The 25,749-nt window shown below is 35.8% G+C and overlaps 2 protein-coding genes and 1 long non-coding RNA gene across 4 annotated transcripts; 1 reads left to right on the forward strand and 2 right to left on the reverse strand.

Moving 5' to 3' along the window:
- The first annotated feature begins 6,267 nt into the window (after positions 1-6,267).
- LOC104114328 (probable protein phosphatase 2C 52) lies at positions 6,268-13,706 on the forward strand. Its single transcript, XM_009624744.3, has 6 exons — positions 6,268-6,496; positions 7,708-7,994; positions 8,073-8,393; positions 8,491-8,608; positions 8,689-8,912; positions 12,876-13,706. Exons 2-6 carry the CDS (start codon positions 7,734-7,736, stop codon positions 13,344-13,346), a joined length of 1,395 nt encoding a protein of 464 aa, XP_009623039.1. The 5' UTR covers positions 6,268-6,496; positions 7,708-7,733; the 3' UTR covers positions 13,347-13,706.
- Positions 13,707-14,595: 889 nt separating this feature from the next.
- On the reverse strand, positions 14,596-18,381 carry LOC104114329 (uncharacterized). Its single transcript, XR_690374.4, has 2 exons — positions 18,152-18,381; positions 14,596-14,928 (listed from the first exon to the last, which is right to left on the reverse strand). It is a non-coding gene; the product is annotated as an uncharacterized lncRNA (long non-coding RNA).
- A 1,011-nt stretch (positions 18,382-19,392) lies between these two features.
- Positions 19,393-24,699, reverse strand: LOC104114330 (protein SYM1). 2 transcript variants are annotated; one of them, XM_009624746.4, is made up of 7 exons: positions 24,256-24,697; positions 23,084-23,224; positions 22,883-22,996; positions 22,627-22,800; positions 21,172-21,287; positions 19,938-20,022; positions 19,393-19,858 (listed from the first exon to the last, which is right to left on the reverse strand). In XM_009624746.4, exons 1-7 carry the CDS (start codon positions 24,640-24,642, stop codon positions 19,853-19,855), a joined length of 1,023 nt encoding a protein of 340 aa, XP_009623041.1. In that variant the 5' UTR covers positions 24,643-24,697; the 3' UTR covers positions 19,393-19,852. The 2 variants fall into 2 exon arrangements, 1 of the variants encoding a protein (XP_009623041.1); XR_004511621.2 differs by lacking the exon at positions 19,393-19,858 and having other exon boundaries at positions 22,598-22,800; positions 24,256-24,699.
- Positions 24,700-25,749: the final 1,050 nt, after the last annotated feature.

A 25,749-nucleotide genomic window follows, 5' to 3' on the forward strand; every position in this document is an offset into this window, starting at 1 on the left:
TGTTCTCCGTACACTATTTTGACACTTCTCGATGTTGGGAATTTGAGGACCTAGTGTAGGGTCGAGGATACGACTCTTATGTTGTGGATCCACGGCCTTCCGAAAAGGGCGTTATATCTCATATCGCCTTCGATCACGTGAAACTTTTTTCCTGGATGGTTCCGGCCACGTTTATCGGTAGGGTAATCTCGCCTTTGGTGGTTTCACAGGCCATATTGAATCCGTTTAGAACCAGAGTTGCGGGTACGACCTGATCTTACAGGTCGAGCTGTTCTACGACCCTCGATTTGATAATATTGGCCGAGCTACCTGGATCAATTAACACACACTTAATCTTAGTTTTATTCATGAGTACAGATATTACCAGTGCATCATTTTGGGGTTGGATGATTCCCTCTGTATCTTTATCATTGAAGGACAAAGTCCCTATGGGTGTGTAATCTTGAGTTCGAGATCGCTTTTCCCTCACAATCGATATTTTAGTGCGTTTAAGCATCGGTCCCTGAGGGGCATCGGCGCTGTCGATGATCATGTGAATGACGTGTTACGATTCTTCTAGCTCATTTTGCTTGCCGAAGTCCTTGTTCTTAAAATGGTTCTTCGCCCTATCATTCAGAAATTCCTGAAGGTGTCCTTTGCTAAATAAGCGGGCTGCTTCCTCTCTTAATTGCCTGCAATCTTCCGTTTTGTAGCCATGGGTGCCATGATATTCGCACATTTGATTGGGATTCCTTTGGGCAGGATCGGTCTGCATGGGTCGAGGCCACCTGGTGTCTTTGATGCATCCGATGGCCGATACGATGGCGGATGTATCAATGCTAAAGTTATATTCCGATAATTGAGGAACTTCTAAAGGATCTACATATTTATCAAAGCCGCTCTTGCTCATAAGTCCCCGAGAATTTTGCCCCCGATCAGTCCTTCGGTTGTTCTGAACTGTATCATGTGCTGAACCGTTGTCCATCCGATCTGTGACGTATGGTTGGTATCGGTCTCTGTTCGATCTTTGTTCTCTGTTGATTTCCCTCTGATTTTTAGTGGTTGTGCGGTTCTGATGCGCGGGTCCATACGGAGCTCCCAATTGATCATCTTCGACCCTGACTTATGATTGGTACCGGTTGTGTACATCTGCCCAGGTTATTGCCAGGTACTCGATCAAATTTTGTTTCAGCCGACGTGATGCTGTCGAACTTAACCCGTTCAACCCTTGGGTAAAAGCTTGTACGGCCCAATCGTCTGTGACCGGTGGAAAATCCATACGTTCCATTTGGAACCGGGATACGAATTCGCTCAGCATTTCGTTACCCCTTTGTTTTACTTTGAAGAGGTCTGATTTCCTTGTTGTGACCTTTATGGCACCAGCATGTGCTTTTGCGAACGAATCTGCTAATATGGCAAAAGAATCAATGAAATTTGGCGGCAAATTGTGGTACCAGATCATTGCTCCCTTTGCGAGGGTCTCTCTGAACTTTTTCAACAATACAGATTTGATCTCATCGTCCTCTAAGTCGTTGCCTTTGATGGCACATGTGTAGGAGGTGACATGTTCGTTAGGATCGGTTGTACCGTTATATTTGGGAATTTCAGGCATACGAATTTTTTGGGGGATTGGTTTTGGGGCCGCGCTCGAGGAAAAAAGCTTTTGTATGAATTTTTTTGAATCAAGCCCTTTTATCATCGGCGGAGCCCCCGGGATTTGATCGATCCTAGCATTATATGTTTCCACTTTTTTGTCGTTGGCTTCGACTCGTTTTGTGAGTTCCTCGAGTAATTTAGCAATTTCAGGAGCGGTCCCTGATTCTTGCTCGTTTGATTTCACTACGGCGGGCTCCGTTCTGGGGGTGACTTCTCGAAGAAGTGGATTGAAGTTCGGCCTGCTTTGCATATGAGTTTGGCTCTACAACTGAGCTATCGCTGCTTGTTGGGCTTGCAGCATTTCGAAAATCATACGCAAGCTGACCCCGATTTCCCCCGTGCTATGGGTGTCTCGGGCTATGGGTCGAGCACCGCCCTAAACGCTTCTTTTGGTTCAGAACGCTGATTCGCTTCTAGAGCTATTTGTGAATTGATATCCAATGGTACTTCGGTTCGAATTTTGAGTTCTTCGATTCGAGCCTCGTTGCCATCATCAGGTAGCCTTCCGGCCCCGGGCGCCAAGTTGTTGGTTTCATCTTGAAGGCCGATTTCGAGGTCAATAGGTAGAGCCATTGCTGATTTGAGGTTGTAAGCTGGAGTGTACTATAAATTTATATCAAACAATCACTGTTACCCTTAGCCCACGGTGGGCGCCAAACTGTTTACCCGAAAAATCGGATAACGTTAAATTTAGGTATGATTCTAAGGATACGCAAATTCCTATGATACAAAAATGATAATACAAGTATTTTTGCTATAAGGTAGGAATAATGAATAGGAAGGCTGAATGAGCACCATGAAATCTCAATGTATCTTGGGGGAGATGAGTCTATTGCAGTCTATGTCCCTTTTTATAATAGAGGGTCATTACTTTATCTATAACAACATAATAAAATAATGCATATAGTGGAGGACCCATGATGGTTTGTCTCTTCCTTGATTCTTGCCAAGATTCTCTCCCTTGGTGCGGTTGTAACGGCTTTTGTCTGTGAGCTTGGCACTGGCTCGAGCTCGGTGTTAGATCGAACCCCCGGTCTTGGTTCGAGCTCGATTCTGCCTTGGGGCATTGATATTCGGGGCCTGTGTCGGTCGGTGTTGCCTCGTAGTTCGATTCGGATACGGGCTCGATAATAATACCGAGTTTTACCGTCGATCGGTTTTATAGCTCGAAACTCGATGCCCCTACTCCGAAATTCTTCCGAGCTTTTCATGTGGATACCCTTCGATCGAGACGTCATCGTCTCGACCAGTCTTTATGACCGAGAATCGATTTTGACCGTATACAGTTTTCAACATTTTGGATGGGATCTAAGTCCATTTATGTGAGTCTAATTTAAGAAAATAGGGAAAAAATATAAAATCTACCTTGAACTTGTCCCGAAAACTAGATTGAACAGTTAAACTAAACGGGCAGTCTCATAATATGAGGTGCTTAACACACGCGTCACATCATCGCCATGTTAGTGCCACGTCAGAAAGCAAGATTTATTTGTACTAAGTTATCTTTCTCGGGCAAGGCTTCAGGATTGTGTTTCAAAGTTAAAATGCATGAAAAGCGGGATTCCTTTCTTCTTTCCCTCTTAATCTTCAACATCTATGATAATAGCATGTTCTTCCTTCTCTTTTATGTTATTTCGAGTGAGTGTTGCTGAATTTTGTTGGGTCAAATTTGTGGAGTCTATATAAATTTGGGACTATTTGGTGAAGGATTTTGGGTGGTTTTGAGTTGATTTTTTTGGGGTAATCTGTTGTTGCACTATATGTGAGGAAGGATAAGGGGATGAGGAAGAAGAGGGTGCCCATCTTCTTATTTTTTGTTATTTATGCGCCTATAAGTTTTATTATTTTGCCACAATAGCTGTTAGAGAGAAACAATTCACCAAAATGTGTCTAGCGGGTAAGGAAACACCCGTCTAATTTAAGTGTTTAACTCGATTTTCGGGACAAGTTCGGGGGTTATGTATTTTCCCAAGAAAGTAATCAATTCAATTGTCATGGATGAATTAGGATGGATGTCAATTCCTCAAATTGGCATGCAGGGGTTACTATTAAAGATGTTATTAAGATATTCAAAATTATGAACCATTTGGTAATATAATATAGAACCCGTAAATCTTAAAAATTGCTTATGAAAAAAGTGTTCATTTAAGTAATTTAACGCGTCAAAGGGAAAGAGAAATAAAAAAAAAATGTTCACTTAGATAGAATTGTAACAAACTAATTAAAAAGGAGTCACATTTAGGGCATGCACTCAATCAAGTTAGTAGCATCACCTAGGGGTGGATGGATCTATCATATAATCTATGAGTTTAAGTAAATTCAGTAGCTTTTGCATATATATATATACCGTCAAATTAGTATTATTGTATGCTAACTTGAGATCGTTGTAAACTGGCTCGAAGGGACAATCTGAGAAACTTGGGCCGGTCTTTCTTGAGCCTCGATCATCGGTAGGAGACGCACACGCCAGTGACTCGCAACTGGTAGTAAACCAAATGCAAGGGAATTATGCGGTAAGAGAGACGTGAATACAGCAGTACCTGAAAAATGTGGCATCTTAAACCTCTTTGGCATGAACTCCGAAGCCACACTTGGTTTAAACGGTAAATGCGTATACTTCTTGGAATTCGGTCCATTTAACACCGGCGGCGCTCTCGAGATCTGATCTATCCGAGCGGCCATGCCTTCGCGAATGCGAAGGCCAAGCCTCGTCCAAGCTTCTTCTTCGCGAACGCGTCCTCCATGTCGCGTATGCGGAGCACCACTGCCACTTTTGTACAATATGATTTCTTCTATATATTAAACAAATGTGTTTTGAATGTGCGGCTAAGAAATCTAATATTTTTAGACATATATTATAATTGAAACAAAATAACGTCCAATGCAATGTTTAACATATTAGATTTTGGTATACCGGGCCTAACTAAAGTAAATCATCGTTTTACAAACAATAGTCAATAATATTGTATTTTAAAGTGAGTTTACAATAGTGGTACAACTACAGTTGACCGAGGACATGACTCGTGATAGGAAGGGGTGTAGGTCTAAGATTAGGATAGTAGGTTAGATAGTCTAGATTATTCATACCGATAGTGTTAGTACGTACTCACACATTTGGTTGGTAGTAGGTTTTTTTTTTCTTTTTTTTTCTTCTTCTTCTTCTGTTTCTACATGATTTTTCGGTGTTATCCCGTATTGTTTCTTGTTATTATTGTGGTACCTATGCTTACCTGAGCCGATAATCTATTGGAAACAACCTTTCTACCTCCACAAAGGTAGGGGTAAGGTCTGCGTACACACTACCCTTCTCAGACCCCACTATATGAGATTATACCGGTAATGTTGTTGTTTTGTAAAGTGAGTTTACAACTTTAATCACATAAAGTTGTGATTCGAAATATTTAAGTAGTTCCATTTTTCCTCCTATATTATGTCAAAAACGCTATTGATAACCTGATTTGAATTATATATTATATTAATTTTATTTTAAGGAATTGATTATTAAACTTCCTACTGTGTACATATTCAACCATGTAAGCAATTGAAAGTTTATTATTTTCAATACGCATTTTTCATGCGACGTACGGACAAAGAGACTAGTAATAAAAAAAGCGTATAATCAAGCAGCCTATTCATAGTTCTTAGTAATAATATCAGTCAATTAACGCCATCAAAAAAGCGGATTTAGGATTTATATTTTATGGGTTCATATTCAAAATTCTACTACATTATGGGTTCAAAACCGGCCGATCGTTTTTGTGTATTTGAACCCCGTTTTTCTATTTGATGCTTCTTATATGTTTGATTGTCGTTTTTATGACTTGCATGGATGATTGATTTGGTTCTGGGAATGTGTTGGAGTGAATTGGAACACGTAGTTCTTTGGGTGAAAGTTTAAGTAATAAGAGTAGACCAAAGTTTGATTTTTGTGTAAACAGCCTCGGATTGATGATTTGATGAATCCAATAGGTTCATATGGTGATCTTGGACTTAGTCGTATGTCTGAATTTGAATTTGGAGGTTCCTAGTATGTTTTGGCAAGTTTGTCTATGAATCCGAAATTTTCTTTTAAAAAGTGTTTGTCCGTAAAAATTTATAAGTTTTTTGAAGATTTTTTCGAAAATGTTTTTCAAGAACTTTTTAAGTTTTCTGGAATTTTCTTTTCCCGCTCACAATACTGTAATGTTTTTTCAAGTGTAATGTATGTCAGAATACAATTTCAAATTCTAATATTTTTTAACTTAATTCTAAATACTTAATCTTTTCAAGATTCATAATTTTTATGTTCAAATGCTACTTATTTTGGATTCGAATTCTAAAGGACCTATTTGTCCATAGAAAAAAAATTCCTTTTTTTCCATTTTTTTTTCAAAAATATGTTGGTCCATGAAATGTTGCAAGTTTTTGAAAAAAATTCAAAATAAGTTTTTCAGAAACCACTTTTTCAAAATTTTAAAATTTATATTCTCAAAACTATAATATTTTTTCAAGTAAAATACATATTCAAATATAATTTTAAATACTATTTTTTACTCTTTTTTCCCCCTAAAATTACAATTTTTATGTGCAAACGCCTAATAAGTTATTTTGGATTGGAATTCTAAAAATGGAAAAAATAAAGAAAAAAACACTGGTAAACTCAGAGCTCAATCTATCCTACTTTCTCCCTCCACTCTGCTCTTCATTGCTTCCTTTTTCATGGTTCTGCAATTAATATGCCATCCTTTTTTCCTTTCCCATTTCTTGGATCTCTACTTCTTATTGTTCTCCTTTCTTTCTGAAAAAAAGACTAAAAAGTTGAGATTACATTGTTGATCTCAACTATCAGTAATCTTGAATTTCTGCAAAACCAAGTTAAAAGGTACTATCATACCCATATTTTCTCTATGTTTCTTGACTTTTAAAGCTTTCAAAAGCTCATCTTTTTCTTTTTTGGTAAATAAAAAAGGATAATTTAGGTTTAAAAATCTCATCTTTTTCCTGAACATCCACCTTTTTGCCTTTTTTTCTCTTTTATATCCTCTACTTTCCAGTTTTTACAATTTGGGTGTCTATGTTACTGCTTTTCTTTAGTTTGTATCTGATCTAAAAAGGTTGAATGTTGGAATTTGTGCTCACAATTTTTCTTTCTTTTGTAACATGTTTATTTCTACTAGCTTTTTTATTTTCCATTTTTGGTAATTGAGCATTTGAGCTATATATATATATATATATATATATATATATATATATATATATGCCTGTTAAGTATTTTTTTTAGTATAACCATTTAGTATCTAAGCTTACTAGCTTGACTAATTCAGATTCGCATTGGTGGACCTATGCAATAGGTAGTGGGGTCACCGGCACCCATAAAGTTCGGCAAAAGTTCCATATATACATGTATATGTTTTTAGAAAATAGTGATATATTAATAGTAGGCACCCTATATACAAAACATATTTTGGTTGAATCAAAAAGTGCACCCGCAACCTTCAAATCCTGGGTTTGCCTCTACGCGTTAGGTCCCTAAAAGGGGTGTTTCTATTATTTTAAGTTTGGAAAATAACATACTTATCAGATTTGTGAATTGTAAGAAATTTTGATTTGTGAAGGACTAAAACAAATGTTTGAAAAAAGATGAAGCTTTAACAAAATATGGGGCTAAAACAATTGTTTGATGGTATGTCTTTATTGAACACTGAGAGTACATAAAAGTCTATCAATTTGATTTGTATAATTGAGATTCCCATGGAAGGAAACAGCTTAAGACAGTCCAGTAATTATATTATATTTCATAGCTCACATGCAAAAGTCCTTTAAACTGTGTGCTGGTCAATTAGTCCAGTTTCATGGCTTGCTGGCATTTCCATCTTCTTATGTACTTTGAAATAAAAAATTGCATTAATTAATCTTTACTTCTTTTGTATAGCTGGTTTATTAGTTGACTGAATTGACATTTGACCAAGGAAGAAAGAGAACTTAATTATTTGCATTAAGCCCAAAAAAACACCTTTTTGCTGTGCTGGAATCTTGTCATTTCAACATTGTTTTGCTTAGTTGACCATAAATCTCAGCTTTGTTGTCAATCAGATGATCACTTTGTGAGTCTGAGCAAAATGGGAGGTTGTGTCTCGAGTAGCAGCTCGAGTACTTGTAGTAGTAGGAGCAATGGAGAAAAAGTTTCACATGAATGTTTGGGAATAAGCATGTTCGGTCGAAAGAGGATTAGAAGAAGTCTTTCTGATCCTGCTGCTGCATTGCAGCATCTGAGTTCGATTCCAAATCGGATCTTTACGAATGGCAAGAGCCGGACTTCTTGCATATTCACGCAACAGGGACGTAAAGGCATAAACCAGGACGCAATGATCGTGTGGGAGGTAAGTCGTGTTTTTACGCCTAGAACTGTCATTGGCATCTTTCAAAATCTGATATCTTATGTGAATGTACTTGTGTAGGATTTCATGGCGGAAGATGTGACTTTTTGCGGTGTATTTGATGGCCATGGTCCACATGGCCATCTTGTTGCTCGCAAAGTAAGGGATGCACTGCCCCTGAAGCTAAAAGCCCTCTTGCAGTCATTTGAATCAAATCGCAATGAGAATCCACAAGTGGAAGCTGTGGATCCTGATAAGGATCAAGTGATGTCGGATAAAGTGGACACTCAGTGGAGAGAAGCTTTCCTTCAATCATACAAGGCAATGGACAAAGAATTGAGGTCCCAACCTAACTTAGATTGCTTTTGCAGCGGCAGCACTGCTGTTACTCTAATAAAACAGGTAAGATGAGTCACATTTGTCATTATTTTCCTCATGTTATTTCTGTCATTTTGTTTTCTTTAATTCTAACCTTATTTTTGTTCTTTCCTTTTTTAAGGGTTCAAACCTTTATATGGGCTATATTGGTGATTCTCGAGCAATCTTGGCGTCAAAGGATGAGAATGATTCCATGGTAGCAGTCCAGTTGACTGTTGATCTGAAACCCGATTTACCTAGTATGTCTCTTTTATAGCGAATTTTTCAATCATTTCTTGAATTCCTATTAGATAATCTAGTATTTCTGGTGGGGCGGCAGAGGAAGCTGAGAGGATAAAACAGTGTAAAGGTCGGGTTTTTGCATTGCAAGATGAGCCCGAGGTGCACAGAGTTTGGTTGCCATATGATAATGCCCCTGGATTAGCAATGGCTCGCGCATTTGGCGATTTTTGTGTTAAGGAATATGGGGTAATTTCTATGCCAGAATTTTCTCACCGGGTTCTTACAGAGAGGGACCAGTTCATTGTTCTTGCTTCTGATGGGGTATGTTATGCTATCTGAATCTCTTTTTCATTTGTTAGCTTAATCATTTTTCGGAAGTGTTGAAGCCAGCCTGAATGATATTTGTTAAGTTGTTGTAAGTATATGAGAATAAAGCTTCCCTTATAAAAAAAAAAGAAGTCAATAAAGCCTCATTGAGAATTCCGTAACAAATTGATCCTTTTGGCTGACTCTAATGCTAGTATTATGGTAAAAGTTACAACCTTGAACGTCCTAGTAAAATCTTTTTTGGCATGGTTGAATTGGCGTTAAATATAATTAATAATATGTTTCTCTGGGTCTATGTATGTGTTTCATAAGTTAAATGGCGTGACGTAATGTAACTTAGGAAAAAGGGCAAATTGTTGAATGATGCATTATATAGTTGAAATTTCGCTCTCTTCTAATTTTGTAATTGCGCAATTAAATCCTCTATATGGCCACCTATTGCAGCTTCCTGTGTCAATTGCTTAGATTTTGGAGATTACATAAATTAACAATAATCTACCAAAGTAAGTTCCAAGCATTGTTATTGATGGGAAACTACATAGGCAAGCATTTGGTGTTGTTTTCACCGGCGTAATATTATGAATAGGTGGGAAGTAGGTTTATTCTAAAGTACATGAAAAAGGTATTAGGTCTGTCTATTTGGTGGGTTGTCTGTCATGTAGCTTTCTGGTTTTGGGGGAAGAAAGGGACATTTACATTGTCATGGATCTGGAAAGTTCAACAATTAGGTTTTACGTCTGTACCTAGGAGGAACGGATTCGATTAAGTGTGAATCCGATGTGCCAAGACTCCTCATAGGCAAAGTAGCTATCATTTTAGTATTGGAAAAAAGGTATTAACTCATCTACTTTAGTAGGTTGAATATTCTATAGCTTTTGGTGTTGAAGAAAGAAAAAACATACTGGTGATATGTGTACATTTGTACCTAGGAGGCGGATTTGATTAGTATTATGAATCAGATGTGCAAAGTCTACTCATCGGCAAAGTAGCTATTATTTTTAGTATTTTGAAAAGTTATTAGCTCATCTATTTTAGTAGGTTGTAAATTCCTTAGCTTTTGGTGTTGAAGAAAGAAAATGGAGACTGGTGATATTTGAAGTGTCAGCTTCGACAGCAGTTATTTAATTTTTGAAGCTGTAGTTTTAACAACAGTTATTTACATGCAATCCTCGGAAGGACCTGCGATTAGTTTGGTATTGGACTTATGGAAGATTCTAATACTACTGTTTTGATGAATGTGACTTTCCTGTATCCTGCATTTTGACTTAGATGAATTGGAACTATATAATCAAATATTATATGTGCTTGTGTGTGCTCGCATAAGTACATGCAATATGTTAAATGGAGCAATATATTATGATATGAAAAAAAGAGCGAATTGAAAAATGACGCATTATAACTCTGAAAGTTCAGTTTCCTTTTCATTTCATAATTATACAAATAAACAGAAAAATGATTCTCTGTATACGATCACCTACCCCAGCTTCCTATATCAATTGCTAAGACTTTGGATATTATATACCCGCTAACAATGATCTATCAAAGCTAGTTTGAAGCATCAACTGTTGATTGCTACCTACATAACAAAGACACTTGGCCATCATTCTCACTCGTGAATTAATACGATTGGTGGGAAGTAGCTTTTGTTTGTTAGTACGTTTAAGATATTTGGTCAGACCATCATGGTTGTTTGTCTATCATTATGTTGTCTTAGAATCTTGTAGGTTTAACAACAGGTGTTTACATCTGTACCTCGGAGGAAAAGATTTTGAATAGTTTCTTGAATCAGATGTGCCAAGAGTCCTCATAAGCAAACTATCCATTTAGTATTTCAAATAGATATTACCTCAGCTACTTGTAAAAAAGTAAGAAAACATGTATTAGCTCATCTACGTTAGTAGGTTTGTCTAGAAAATGGAGATTGTTGATCTTTGAAGGGTGGTTTGCGCTTTAGCAGACAACCCTAAACGGTCTCTAGCAGTTCTTTGACCGCTGAGCAGTTTAGCCTAAATGAATGCAACCAAATGTTTCTACCCGTGTGAAGGAATCATATAATGTATTTTGCTTAAATGTTAAAAACCTTTGTACCTTCTGATCTACCTTTTGGTATTTGATGGAGTCTCTATTTACCTGCCCATCATACTTTTTGCTAGAAAAATCACGACCTAGAAGTGGATGCGTTCGTTTGTAATTAGTTATGGAATAAAATTTATTGATTCTTTTCATGAGTTTGTTTTGTTTGTTCATACAACTGCAAAATCCTTGATATGTTCCATTCACATTTGAAATTAATTTAATTGTGCCTTTGAGACCAACGCCTACTTTCTGCATCTGCAGTCTTTCTATTATAGTGGATCCTAAAAATCAATAACTTTGTTTTAATACTTAACTAATGCTACAAAGTGAACCTAACTTGAAACAATTTTGGGTGCCACGTCTTCATAGCATGACTGAGGGCTCAAGACTTCTGGCCGACAATGTTCTATCAGCCACCTCTTTGGGAAAGAAAATGAAAAAAAATTTAATTGCAAAAGCAAAAATCCTACTGTACTATTTATCTTTGTTTGGTTGTCTGCAGCACCCTTTCCTTCTTTTCCACAGTGCTCCTATGCATTTGAAGCTTACTCTTGAAAAAAGAATGTTAGCTTAAATGTTAATTAGCTATTAGTGATTGACTAAATTATAATCTGAAGCAGTGTTATCAAAGGCGAGAAGCGCAAAAAAACTCTAGGTTCGCTAGGGTTTTAAGCGCAAAGCGCAATAATGTGTGGATTTTATTGAAGAAAGGCGCAAATGGAAAAAAAAAATACAAATATGTATGTGCAGTTCAAGACTAATAATTATAGGCATGAATAACAAATAAAGGACAAAGAAATTTTAAAAAAACAATGTAGTGAAATATCATTTGTTTAGCAAGGAAAGTATGTCTTAGAGCCTTGATGATGACACCGAAGCACCTGCTAAGCGAGGCGAAGCGCTCAACATGCTTTGCGCCTCGCTTCAGGGCTTAAGCGCACTTAAAGTGAGCCTTTGACAACACTGATCTGAAGCACTATTCCATGCCCTCGAAATACATTGCACTTGAACTTTTCAAATTTTTGTTGCTGGAAGTGAGTGTAGGACATAAAACTTTTTTGGTTTTTGAGATAATGGGGTGCTTGGCATGTAAAGTAGTTTTGGTTTCAGAAACCACAATAACATTGTTTTTTTCCCAAAAAGCAAACGAAACACCAATCCTTTTGTTTCATAGTATCCCGCAAACCTTTGGTGTTATCATTTTTACTCTTACTTTTTCTGAGCTACCTTTTCTTCCCCGGGTATCATGTTCAATAGTTATTTTTCTGAAACATTCTCCTTCAGTTTAAAAACTTTGATGTTTCTCCCTAAATAGATCAAGGGAATCTATTGGACCTTTAGAATGGGTTTCCTGATTCTAATAAAAGGGAGAAATCATGCTTCAAGGGCTTTGGTCTAGTGGAAAAACTGTAAGAGTGCAACACATGATATATGGGTTAGGCGGGTTCGAACCCTGTCCCAGACAAAAACCTGGTATTTAAGCATAGAAGAGTAGAGGTGTGCGCGCATTATATACCGAGTTTCGAACCGTGCCCCACTAGCCCTCGGAGATTTCTCGGTAATCAAAAAATAAATAAATGGGGGAAATCATCTACAAATTGCGCTAGTGATATCAAATATATAACGGCTCTCAGGCTTCAACGCAGTATTATTTGAGAAATATAACTGGAAACTTTATATTGGTAGAGTAGTTTTTGACAGGATCTCTCTCCTTATAAGATGAGTTCACTCTTCTGCTCCATTAAGCAAGATATTGTTTTTCTATAGTCTATACTGATAATTCAAAGAAAGAAACTTGCAAGGCTATAATTGTAAGTTAGGTAGATGCTTTATGACTGTATCGTGGCTACTGTTTTAAGTTGAATATCTTCTCAATTGCAGGTTTGGGATGTATTGAGTAATGAAGAAGTTGTTGATATAGTGTCATCAGCTCCTACACGGTCGTCAGCTGCCAGAATCCTAGTCGACTCTGCTGCTCTTGAATGGAAAACCAAATATCCAACTTCAAAAATGGATGATTGTGCTGTTGTTTGCTTATTCTTGGACGGACATATGGACATGGAATCCGACAATGAGGAACAATGCTTCTCTTCTGCTACTCTTCAGCGTAACCATTCTGATAACGCAGCTGAATCAGATGATGGGCACAGCTCCGAGCCATCTCTACAGAGAAATTTCACTGTTAGATCAGGTGAAGAGAATGATGCTTATAAACGAGTAGTAGCCGAAGCAGAAGCAAATCAAGAAACCGTAGTAACAGAAGATCAGAAATGGTCAGGGTTAGAAGGTGTTACTCGAGTAAACTCTCTGGTTCAGCTTCCAAGATTTTCAGAAGAACGTCCAGGACCTTAACCTTGTTATTCAATGATGATTTGTTATGATTCACATTCTTTCATCTCAAAGATGAAATAGAGAGTGGCATTATTGCCATCCTCTATATCTTGTGCAAATATATTTTTTCTGTAGCATTAGACCGTGTATACGTCCACCCTTCCCCTAATCTCGCACTGATAGAGTGCACTTTCATGCGCGGGGTAAGCCTTTTATCTTTATCCTGTTTATGTTACATTTTCGGGTTAATTTGGTTCGTTCAGCAAGTTAAATTGGCATTCATATGAATTGTAAATTATTAGGATGTTCCCTTCAAAGGCATGACAATTGTTGCAACTTATGTTATGTATGCTCTCTATCTGATGAGAGTTTAGCCTGTGATTTATGATCTAAATTGCATTTAGACAGTTCTTCAGAAATTATATTGTCTAGAGTTATCTGAATAATCATTTGTGTTTGGATAATTGCTTTACAAAATATGTTAGGAATAGCTCTGCATGTGCGGAGGTACATGATTATTTGTTGTCTATATTACGTGCTACTTGCTTCCGCTGCACAGGAAAAAGTAGCAGGTGGTTAAAGCAGGTGCATAAGTAAAATTAGTACACACTGATAAAAATGGCTATTTTGTCGAGAATAACGAATGAATGGATGCAGGCTTTGGCCATACGCGTGTGTGTATATATATATATATATATATATATATATATATATATGCATCATGTACGTACGTACATGCACATAATTTTTAAGGAATATATTTTTTGGAAAAAAATGTCACCTACTGGCTTAAAGTCCTAGTCTGCCTCTATGATGTTATGTTTTATTACAGAAGAAAATTAGAAACAAACCCTGATCAGCAACTATTTTTCAGTGTTATCAAAGGCGCGCTTAAACCCTAAAGCGAGGCTTAAAACATGTTGAGCGTTTCGCGCTTCAGCGTTGTCATCAAGGCTCTAAGGTATACTTTTTCTTATCAATGAGCGTAATCTTAAAAAGGCGACACTAACCAATTGATACTTTACTTTTATCGTAAATTTTCTTCAATTTCTTTGTCCTTATATTTAGTATTCATACTTATTGATATTAGTCTTGGACTACACACATATTTGTAGTCTTTCTCCATTTGCGCCTTTCTTCATTGTAGCCCACACTTTATTTGCGCTTTGCGCTTAAAGACCTAATAAACCTTAGAGCTTTTTTGCGCTTTCGCCTTTGATAACACTGATTTTTCAACACATAAAGATAACAACTGTTGTCACTATCAACGTGAACAAAATCTTGATTCGCATGATTTTAGATTTCCCACCAGCCGAGGTGATACTAGCAATTGTGAATTAAGTTTCAAAATTTTGGAGCCATATTACAGTAAATGAGTAGTCAAGTACACCAAGAAATCTACTGGAATATCTATGTATGAGGAATTTTTATGTCATTTGTGTTGCACACCGACGAATTTGAGACACCACCAGTGTGATAACTTCATTCCTCTCCAAATCTCACTGGCCCAAAATGTGGAGAAAACAAACTCTAAATTGGAGTCAAACAATTGAAGTTCTCAAACTTACAGCTGCTCCTGATCTGGAGACGAGCTTACAATCGTCTGAAAATTAAGACGAATTTACAGGTCAACAAGAATAAACCACAAGAAAAATGGATAATTTCAGGCTTCACATATGCTATTTCATGGGCTATGTTATTCCGCATAAGCATTTTCAGTCAGAAACGACTACACGAATAAAACTGGAACATGCTTACACTTCCTAACATATCAAAGTAAATATAAGGTATAAATTTCAAAAGAAAAGCAGCAGCATACACCAAAATCCATTTCAAAGTAGTATATTTTGAATGGTGTCGCTAATAAAGTACCATAAACTTTTGATGAAACTAGACAAACGATATAATATTGTCACATCACTCCAAAAAAGTAACCTAGCCGACAAGTTAGCCAAAGGCTTCATTGTGCATACAAACGAACAACTCAGTAACATCATGTCCGTACTTCAATCAGTAAGCAGTGGATATAATAAATAACATCAGCTAACACATGATGCTATCATGTTAGGATATTACAAGTTCAATATGCTTATAGATATCAACCAGCTTAAGTCAAACACACTAGACCTTGGATCCAGGAATACAATATTGCTCCATATTGGCCAATCTTTCCCAAGCCTTTTGTTCCAGTTTTGGCATACAAAATCATAAAGTACTACATATTTACTTTCGAATACAAAACCTGCAAAAACTACAGCAGTGTCAAGGACAGATTCTTGTCTTATCTAATAGCATTCTCAACTCTAGGTAATATAGATGTCCATGACTTCTGCATTTGGCATTACCATGATCACTATCCAGGAAAAAACTCTTTTTACCCTCACTTTCTAACTTGCCTAAATGATAACTATCAGCCTGGCACCAGTCACTAATCAATTCAATAAACATGCAAATAGAACCTTCATTCCATGATCTCCAATCACACCAAAGTAACCATTTGTAGCAACTACTGCTTCAAAATCCTACATTCAACAAATTGAGATTGAAAGTTTGAAACACCCTGCATAAAAGGTTAAACGTTTTGATGTTTGGAAGTGCAACAAGGTTAAAAGTAAGAGTTCCAAGAAAAGCAAGTTCCCGATTGTGCTTGACTTTCTTTTTCCAAGTATAATGTTGCCAACTTAATTGTAAAGAACCTGTGTTTTAGTATTTTAGACTGCTCATGGAGAAGAGAAAATGGTGTGGAACAGCAATCTAGGAGAAGGTGGTGATGATCGTTTTGGATAATGGAGAAGATAATAACTTATATCAAAAGGTGATGATAATGATGATGAAGACTATATCAGCAGCAATGAAGAAGAAGAAGATGCCAGATTGCAGGTGGGAGGAGGACAAGGCAGTAAAGTAAATGTTGCTTGTGGAAAAGACAATGGTAATGCAAAAGATGACAAGTTAAGATGCAGAGCGAGAATGAAACGAGGGAGCAGAGAGAGACCAGTGATATAATGGATAATATGGTGGGTGCAATAGTGTAGATTGACGATAATTGTGATAAGCAATCTCTGATGATGACAATCGGACATGGACAACGGCGATATGTGATAATTGATGTGTTTGGAAATGATCTTCAAGAAGATTTAGAAGACAGGAATTACTTCGTTCTTTTTTTTCTTCTTATTTCTTCTTTGACTATATTATCGGATTTGAAGGAAATTAGTAGCTTTTTGCATAAATCCGTCGTATTCAATTTTTTTCTTATTCATCAAACCCAGATAATAAAGTTAACACAAGGTATTTGCACATCGTATAAAAAAAAACATCATGAAGCATCATCACTTTTTGGAATTTATCAGCTCCTTAATCCTATAATAGTTTTTTTTCCCCTTTATTCTTGAGCTGATACTTCCCTCTCTTTTGTAACCTATGAGTCTTCTTGATGCTTTTTGTTAATGATATTCCACTTATTTCATTTGAGTCTTTTCATCTATATAAGCAACTAAATGCCATATGGAAAGATGATTACTCTGTAAAAAGTACTCCCTCCGTCCCAATTTATATGACACTCTTTCCTTTTTAGTCAGTCCCAAAAAGAATGACATCTTTGCATAAACAATTCAACTTTAAATTTTCCCTTTTACCATTGATGAGATGATTTCTAGTCACACAAATTTTTATGGCTTGTTTTAAATCACAAGTTTCAAAACATTTCTTTTATATTTTAAACTCCGTGCTCAGTCAAACACCTTCACAGAAATTGGGACGAAGGGAGTAAGTGTTTTAGAAAGCTTGGTTAAGGTTAGCTACATTAGGTTCTCATTAGAACTGCTCACTCAACCTAAAAAGTTAGTGCTCTCAAATGTATCATACTATTCACAACAAGGATGTCATAAGAGCAATAAAGTGTGATAAGGCATTCAGCATAACCGCTACCGACTGTTAGGGTAAAACGGCCCAAAGATACTTTTAACATGGTGTGATATTGTCCGCTTTGGGCCAAACGACTTTGTTCACACACTCCCAACACCAACAAGGCAAACAATACAAGTATAACCACTGTGCACAGTGCTTTAGCAACAACGGGTAACTTGCTAAATTTTCTTCCTAAGAAAGTAATTAGAACAACTTTTACAAGATTTTTAGGACAGGATACAAAATTCATAAGCTACATCAGATTAGGGTTTCTTCGACGTATTCTTCTTTTATACGCATTCTCCTCGTTTTTTCTCAATCAAATTTATTTACCTATCAAAGAAAAATTATAAACTTTGATATTTGGCCCTGAGAGTTCAATATTAGACTGAATAGCTTGGAAACATCCCCAACAAAAAAATATAACTAAACACATATACATAAATATTTGATCATTAACAAGTTTATGTCAATTAACCAGGAACCAGGAAGTTCCTCCGCGGCCGAAACTACTTACATCAGGTAGCTACAAAAGTGTATAAATTTGTATAATTTTTGTATATAGCATACATAAATGTATATATATACAAAAAGTATATATTTTTCGGCTATTATTTTGAGAGCGGCTATACAATGTCATTTTACCAATATAGAAATAGCTTTGTAGACCAGCCCAATTTCAGCTCCAAACTTCCAACACTTTTTCTTAGTCAATATTTTATAAATTAAAAGATCCATCTAAACCAAATGCTTGCATAAGTAAAAGTATATTCAACAGCTTACAACACATTATCACTTGAAAACCTCCATGTAACAAAAAAATTCAAATTTTCAAACGAGCATAATAGTAAATAATGGATAAAAATAGGAAAAGAAATTAAGATGGAATTTAACAAAAAAGGGTAGCAAGAAATCACCTGGGCTGGATCAAATTCTGGCCATTTTGACGAGGAAGAAGCAGAGGAAACATAAGAATATGAAGAGGTAAAGATAATCTGCAATCACAAATAATTTGGTGGATCCGTAATTCCTATTTGCCTTCTTCTTTGATGTGTCTTCCATTGATTCCAGCTTCGCCATTAATAATACAATCAGAAGAGCAAATCGAAAATTTCAAAGGCAATGTAGCAATAGATCTTATTCTGTTGGGAAGATATATGAAGAGAAAATAATGTGTTCTTTTACATAAATTTTACTCCAAGTAAATATTTTTATTATCTCAGCTTACGCTTACAGCTTGTTTGAATGGTTGTTAATATATGTATTGTAAAGAAAAATTATGATTCGGGGTAAAATTATTATATAAAAATATAGATAAATGGTAAAATAAAATTATTTAATAATAAAAGGGTGAGATGAGAGAAAAAAATAAGATAATAACGCGATCACACCAAATCGGTCGTTACATAAAGTGATACATTTCGTCGTTACGTAATGACTGATTTAACGATACAATACAATAAAATTTAAATAACAACCAAAATAAATATTGTATTTAAAGTAACAATACAATACAATACAATAGGTAACCATCATCCAAACAATAATAAAGTCACATGATTTATCGGAAGTGGGGATGCTTTTATTTTTATTTTCTTAATATAAAGAAATTGCCTTTTTTTTTTATTGTAAAGTTAATAGAAAAATAGGAAAGATCCCAGAATAATAGTAACTAAAGGATAAATTTGTTTCGAAAAAAAATTAAGGGATAAATTCGTGACATTACAGTTTAAATCGTGATCTCTCGTTATCACAGTATGTTGCATGAAATTAACATTTAGAAATGAAGAATTTATTTTAATGCACATAGGTTAAAAAGAAATCTGCTATAACTGAAAATGAAACAATAAAGGAGTGTAAACAAAATATTAATATAATTAGAGTCACAAGTCTAAGATTGTAGGGTATTTAATCTTTTTCTTTAAGGTATTTAATCTGAATTCCCAAAATTAACTAAACAAAAGTGATAAGGAAATATTATATAAATAGAAAGTGACCCTGTACAACAAATATTTTGTATAAATATTTTATACAATAAAATTGTGTTTCTTTTAAACTGAATTTTATAATTGCGCACACATTGACTATTCCACTAGATATCTGCAACCTTCCACCAATAAAGATAACCAATTAACCCGCTCATCAAAGTTTAAACAGATGAGAAGAACACAGAAAATTTCATCCCTTTGTGTATCTTAAAAGTATACATGATGTATATTTTGGTTGAATTACTTATTCAACTCATAAAGTTACACAATGTTTCTCTGAATAGGTACAAAATATATATGTATATATATATATAAACCATCTCCACACACTTCAACTCTTTTTTTCTGATTTTTGCCTTTTATACATCTTCCCCACATTCAACAAGGGGTAGGGGCAAGGAGAGCAAGTAATAATAACTAAATATAGAAGAAGAAAATCATTGTTGGCCATACTAGACACTTTTAATTTCCTAAATAGCTTTTCCATAGGCTGGCCAGTAACCGGTTTATGGATAAGTGCTCTTGGAGTAGTCGGTCTAGCCCTGAATCTACGTGCCTATGACTTCGTTTCTCAGGTTTAATTATAACTTGATCAAAGAACTCGTGAAATCTCTAATGTTGTTCACTTGATTAATCCTGCAATGCAAACACAAGAATAGGGTTTAGTGCTTTAAAACACAGAGATTGAAGAAGGCAGTTTAGTCTGGACTAGTACCTCGGGCAATTTACTCGATGATGAATCAGATTTAGCTTCCGATGATTCTTCTGATATCCGTGCCTCTGATTTCTCATTCGAATAACTGCAACAATGAATTTCAAGCGTCAGGAAGATACAACTCCTTTTTTATAACGTTTTAGTGTACATATTATGACATGTAGAGACACTTCGCATTGCAAAGTCTCAACAATGGCAGAATTTGAAGGAGTCCATTACTCAAATGGTTACTCAACTATCCGAAATTACATAGTAAAGTCATGTTTCTTCTGTTTGTAACAAAAAAGTCACTTAAATATGCTTATAGCATTCAGAAGGTCACTCAACCAAAATCTAAATGTCAGGCATTGGGACAGATAACATAAATGCAAAGGCATGAAAAAGACTGGTCTCGCGTCAACATAATCTCCGACATTTTTTCATATAGGAAATAAGTAACATTGCAGAATTGATGCACCATGCACAATGACAAAGCAAAAATCAGATAGAAAGGATGAAGAAGAATCATGAACTTCTCTATTTTCAGATTCGTGTTTTTTCTCTCATTCTTCCATATCAGATAGCTCATGTACCATAATGTTGATCTCCTCCTGGATGTCCTCACTTCTCTCCGATCCCTTTACTTCTCCGGTTTAAACTCCGTCTTTAGAGCAGAGAAAAAGATGAACTTCCAACTTGAGTTTTTGCCTTTAACCTATATAAGCCATCCATTTGCAGATTGTGCTACAATGTTCGCCACTAATTTCTGACCACTTTTCTGTCGTAAACTCCCTTTCTCTTTCTTTCAATAAAATCACCATTGCCTCAACTGCCCCGCAGTTTCGGGAACAAAATATAAGCATCCACTGATGGCCAGGAGGTGGGTAGGGCAGACAAAGTTATGATACACAATTTTGTTCATACACTATTTTAGAGAGGTTTCGCTAATTCTGAAAGATCGGTGCAGCACACACACCAGCCTCAACATATTTCTATCTCTTGAGAAGAACCTTAGTAGGATTGTTTATTCACAAGGCAAAGAAGAAACGAATATAATCGTAGTTTAATGAGACGCCTATCTTAATCCGTAGATGATATTGAAAAAATTAACAAGTGACATCTATGGCATGATTGCAAAATGTCTTTGCTAGTTTGTTCCTTAAATTTGTTAACGAGGAGAATACAAGCAATTTACATGTACTACTGTTGTCCCTGGCTGTACGAAAGCAATTGTTAAATTGAATCAAAAACTCACGTTGAGAGTATAGTAACCCAAACCAGTTCAATACAGTCCACCCAAAGGAGTCTTTGGTCAAGAGGAATAACACCATAAGTTATTAGGTGAGCAAATGGCCAAAGTTTCCACCCTGCCTGAAAAAATTAATAACTGATTTAGTATTTCTCCAAGACATCCAGATGCCAACTTATTTTTCAGAGTATAAAAATATAAATCTCTCTCTCTATCTGTCCTTTTTTTTTTTTTTATGACGACGATCTCCAAACCAACTTATGTACAAAATCTCAGTTTCTTATAATGTATTATCCACACATAAATAAATAAGCCAAACCAAGCAGAGTTCATTAACAAATATAGAAAGACAGGCATAGACATCTAGTCATCTAGGAGTATACAGAGCTGCAGCAATGTACAGTTCCTAGGAATATAAGCATATATTTTGTCTAAAATGCCTTGGAGCAACGGTAAAGTTATCTCTATCTGAAGTATAGGTGGTCACGGTTTCGAACCGTGGAAGTAGCCACTAATGCTTGTTACTAGGGTAGGCTGTCTACATCACAATCCTAGGGGTGCGGCCCTTCCCCGGACCCTATGTGAATGCAGGATGCTTTTTGCACCAGGCTGTCCTTTACTCTGTATAAAATGCAGTGGAACTAGCGCAATGATCTAAGAGAAGAATAATTCACAAAACATTTAGTGATTCAAGCTTAAGATCAGCTTAAAATGATACACACATAGCATCTTCATAATCTCATTGTTCAGCTGAAGTGATACAAATAGCTTCTTCATAATTTTATCGGTCCGAAACTTCACATTTACATGGCTTTCACTAATATATTTATACGAAAAGACATTAAGCTCTTTATGCGATCATGATGTCAAAATTCTAGTGGAAATAGAAATAGCTAACTTCAACAGCCGGACTTACGCCACCCAAACATTATCTGCATTAAGGAGAAAACAAAGAGTCGTAACGGTTGATCAGCAGAAATGCCATCGGTTTGGTTGTAGGCTTCATTTGCCGAATCAAAATTCTAAGGGCATATATAAACATTTTATATATATAGTAACTATTCCAAAGAATTCTACTCCTTGAGTTCCAAAAGAACAGCTATCCTCATTCAACAGGTAGAATCCTATAGACGGATAGTCCAATGTTAAAATTCTACCACTCTGGACATATTGCTAGCTAACAAGAAGCCGAAGGCCATCCTAGATCTCAAGAAGAACTGATAAGTATCATCATTCCCAAAATTTCCAGTACCGTATGGCAATACTTACTAAAAGGATATATCGTTAAAAAGAGGCAAATCAAACAGACAACTTGGACTAAATTCTGCTGAATCAACATAAACAAATTGAAAAATCTTGAGCTAATACGCTGTTGTTCGCGTTACAGCTATATTAAATTTCAGGAAATACATAAGGTACTCGGTGTAAGCACCTTAACAGATCATTAGAAGAATTCCTTACGGTTAACATGGGCCAAAACGTGGTTTTGAGTTCGCCAAAAATATTGGCTGCAGATTCAAGACGCAAGAAACCAAGAACCACATAATAGATACTATTCCAAACAGCTGCCCATATGGTTTGGTCAAAAGCAACTTTAACAGGAACCATCCACCAGTCGTTGGACGGGAAAAGAGCCTGTTACAGTTGAAACTATTTAGCTTTTAGCATATATGTGAGAGTATGTTTGATCAATCAAAATAAAAGCCACAAGCATCACCTCACAAAATTGGTAATAATAATGGGAAAGTGATCCATGAAGTGAAAATCCAACAAGACCAGACCTAAACATGCGAGTTCGATCGAATTCAAGAAGAGGTTTCCCTTCATAACACTAAGATCCATAAACAACAAAAAATTAGATCCAAAAAGAAGCTCAAAAAATGGTGGAAAACAAATTTAAGAAACAAACAATACTTACTTGAGCAATCCAATCTCCTAGAGCGTAGACAATACCACTAATCGCCATTTTGGCTAAAACAGGATTTGTTTTCAGTGCTTCCTCATATGCAATCCAGTTGTGCTCCGGCGCATATCTTAATATCTCGTAAAAGGTCCATCCCTGAGTACACAATCAAGAAAATTAAAACCATACAAAGTGGAAAAGAAAAAGTAAGTTGCAATTATATGATGCTGAAATGTGTGATCATCTTATCTAAAAGGTTAACTCTTATAGAGAGTTAACTTTTATTTACTCAATTATATGTTCAACGTGCCTTCCACGTGGGGTCCTGGTTCTTTTCATGGTATAAGCGCGTGAAAATTATTTTTGATAATGGATGGCAATGCGACTTGGATCTCAACATGGCTCTTATACCATGTTGAATTTTGTAATTATCTCATCTAAAAGCTTAAACTGTTAGAACTCTTTTCCCCTTATATGCTCTAAAAAAAGGGTATGTCAGGTTTTTGAACCCTATGTTGAGTAAGGGTTCCAAACCTTCCAAAAGTGATAGGTATGTGTTGTTTCTTGGCACTCTCTTTCTATATTATGCCAACCTAAAAAGAGCGATGGAAAGTGGATTTCAGGTTCGATAGTCTCGAGAAGGTATTAGCCACCAGTGACCATACTTTCGTAAAAGCACCATTAGGCGGTGGTTCCTTTCCTTCCTCTTGAACCTCGAACAAAAAATCGATCTCGCTCGAGACTTTTGATGCAAAAGATTTATAGATGGAGCTAACCATTTCGATAATATATTCAAATTCCCTCCCTCTTGGTTGAAAGGAATTCCTAGAGATGAGCCCAAACGATGGATTCAATAAGTTCTTGCCAATAACCACTTCCACTGAATAGAAACATTAAACTAAAAGCCCAGACAAAAATGAGCACCTAGGAAAAAAAGACCATATGCAGATAATGAAGAACCATAAGACTGGGGTATACTTTTATTTATTTAATTACATATATCTTCAATATAAGACTATCCAACTTAGTTCATTAATTTTTGTCATCATTTAGCCCTGTGAAAATCCAATTAATATTAATGTTTCGTTTATGATCACAAGGGGCAAATGAATAAAAGAACCTTTTTTTCTTTCCTGATAGGAAACATAGCATAAAAGAGAATAAAGAAAAATAATAAAAAGACTTACATGCCAATAGTCATGATCTATTGTGAGTAACTTTGTGATGGCAAATGTACCAGCACCAAGTACAATTGCAGCATTAAGAAACCTATCTTTGTCCAACAAAATGGACAAACTATTCTTGGTTTCCACAAATTCACTCCCATTTGATTCTTTCTTTTCATTTTCTTGGCTTATCTCTTCTGTACTGTCTACTTCCCTATCTTCTGTGACAGCATTTATGGGTTGCACAAGACTAGTTTTTGCAGAAAGAGATGGGATTTTTAGTGAATTTTGTCGGGTGATGTGTGGAGAAAAGTTGATGGAGAAGAAGTGAGTATTTCTGGATTCTTGAATGGATTTTGAGGGAGAAGAGAGGATGTGGCCATGGTTTGCAAAATTGTTGAGTGACATGATTGGTAGGTTGTTACAAAAGAGAAGGAAGTTCGAAAGGGAAAAGGAAATAGTTGTTTAATGTTTGTACTTCGTACGTCGTACTATAGTAGGTAATTGGCCGGTGGGGGGTTTTTCTTTCGCAAAAAAAAGAAAAGTATATTTTTAGCGGACAAATAATAACCGATAAATTATATCTTTTATATATATATAAAAGATATATACTTTATAATTAACGAATGCAATTAGTTTTGCTTGATGGATTAATTTTGTATTTTGCCAAAAACAATAATAACAAACCCAGTATAATTTTACAAGTGGGGTGTGAAGAAGATAATGTGTATATACCTTACTCTTATCTTGTGAAGATAAAGTCTGTTTTTGATCGACTCCCCGCACAAGGAACATAAAAAAAGAAAATGAAATGCTAGCTAAAAGTGTTGGTCGGTGTGTGTTTACTCCTAGTAGACATTTTGGTAAAAGAAATATTTTCTTATAAGGATATTTATTTTTGTGAAAAAAATGATATGCTAGGGAATTTTCGCCATTAAGGATATGTCTATGTGTGATGAGATGATTGAGATTCTTTCTTTCTTAAATAGATATCTCGATTTTGAAGAATATGTAATTTTTTTTGGTAAAGAGTGTTTTATCCTATAATGAGCCTACAAATGTAAATTCTAATTAATCGAACTAGCTGCTTGTGAACAAAAAAATTGCAATAAATAACAAATCTATCATTAAATAAATTAGAAAAACAAAAGAACCCAAAAAATCCAACTCAAATGCAATGGGCAATTTTTTTTGAAATGTTTAAAAATGTTAGTGCTAATTAATAATTAAAATGGCCAGCTAGATTATTCTATAACCTTCTCAAAAGAAAAAGAAAAATTGGGAGGTGGGGTGGGGGTGGGGTGGGAGAGGGAAGAGTTTCAATTTGCAGTTTCTTCATATGATTCTATAAACCCATTTTCCACGATGTCTATTCTAGGTTGCCACTTTAGTTAGTCAAAATTTCAACAAAAATATATGGCTTATAATTAGTAAAACGTCAAACCCTTATCCTATATGCAACAATAGTTTTCTTGTTCTTCAATTGTGAGAACTGAAAACCACAGTCTAGAATCC

The sequence above is a fragment of the Nicotiana tomentosiformis genome, chromosome 8 (genome assembly GCF_000390325.3).
Source record: "Nicotiana tomentosiformis chromosome 8, ASM39032v3, whole genome shotgun sequence".
Lineage (NCBI taxonomy): Eukaryota > Viridiplantae > Streptophyta > Magnoliopsida > Solanales > Solanaceae > Nicotiana > Nicotiana tomentosiformis.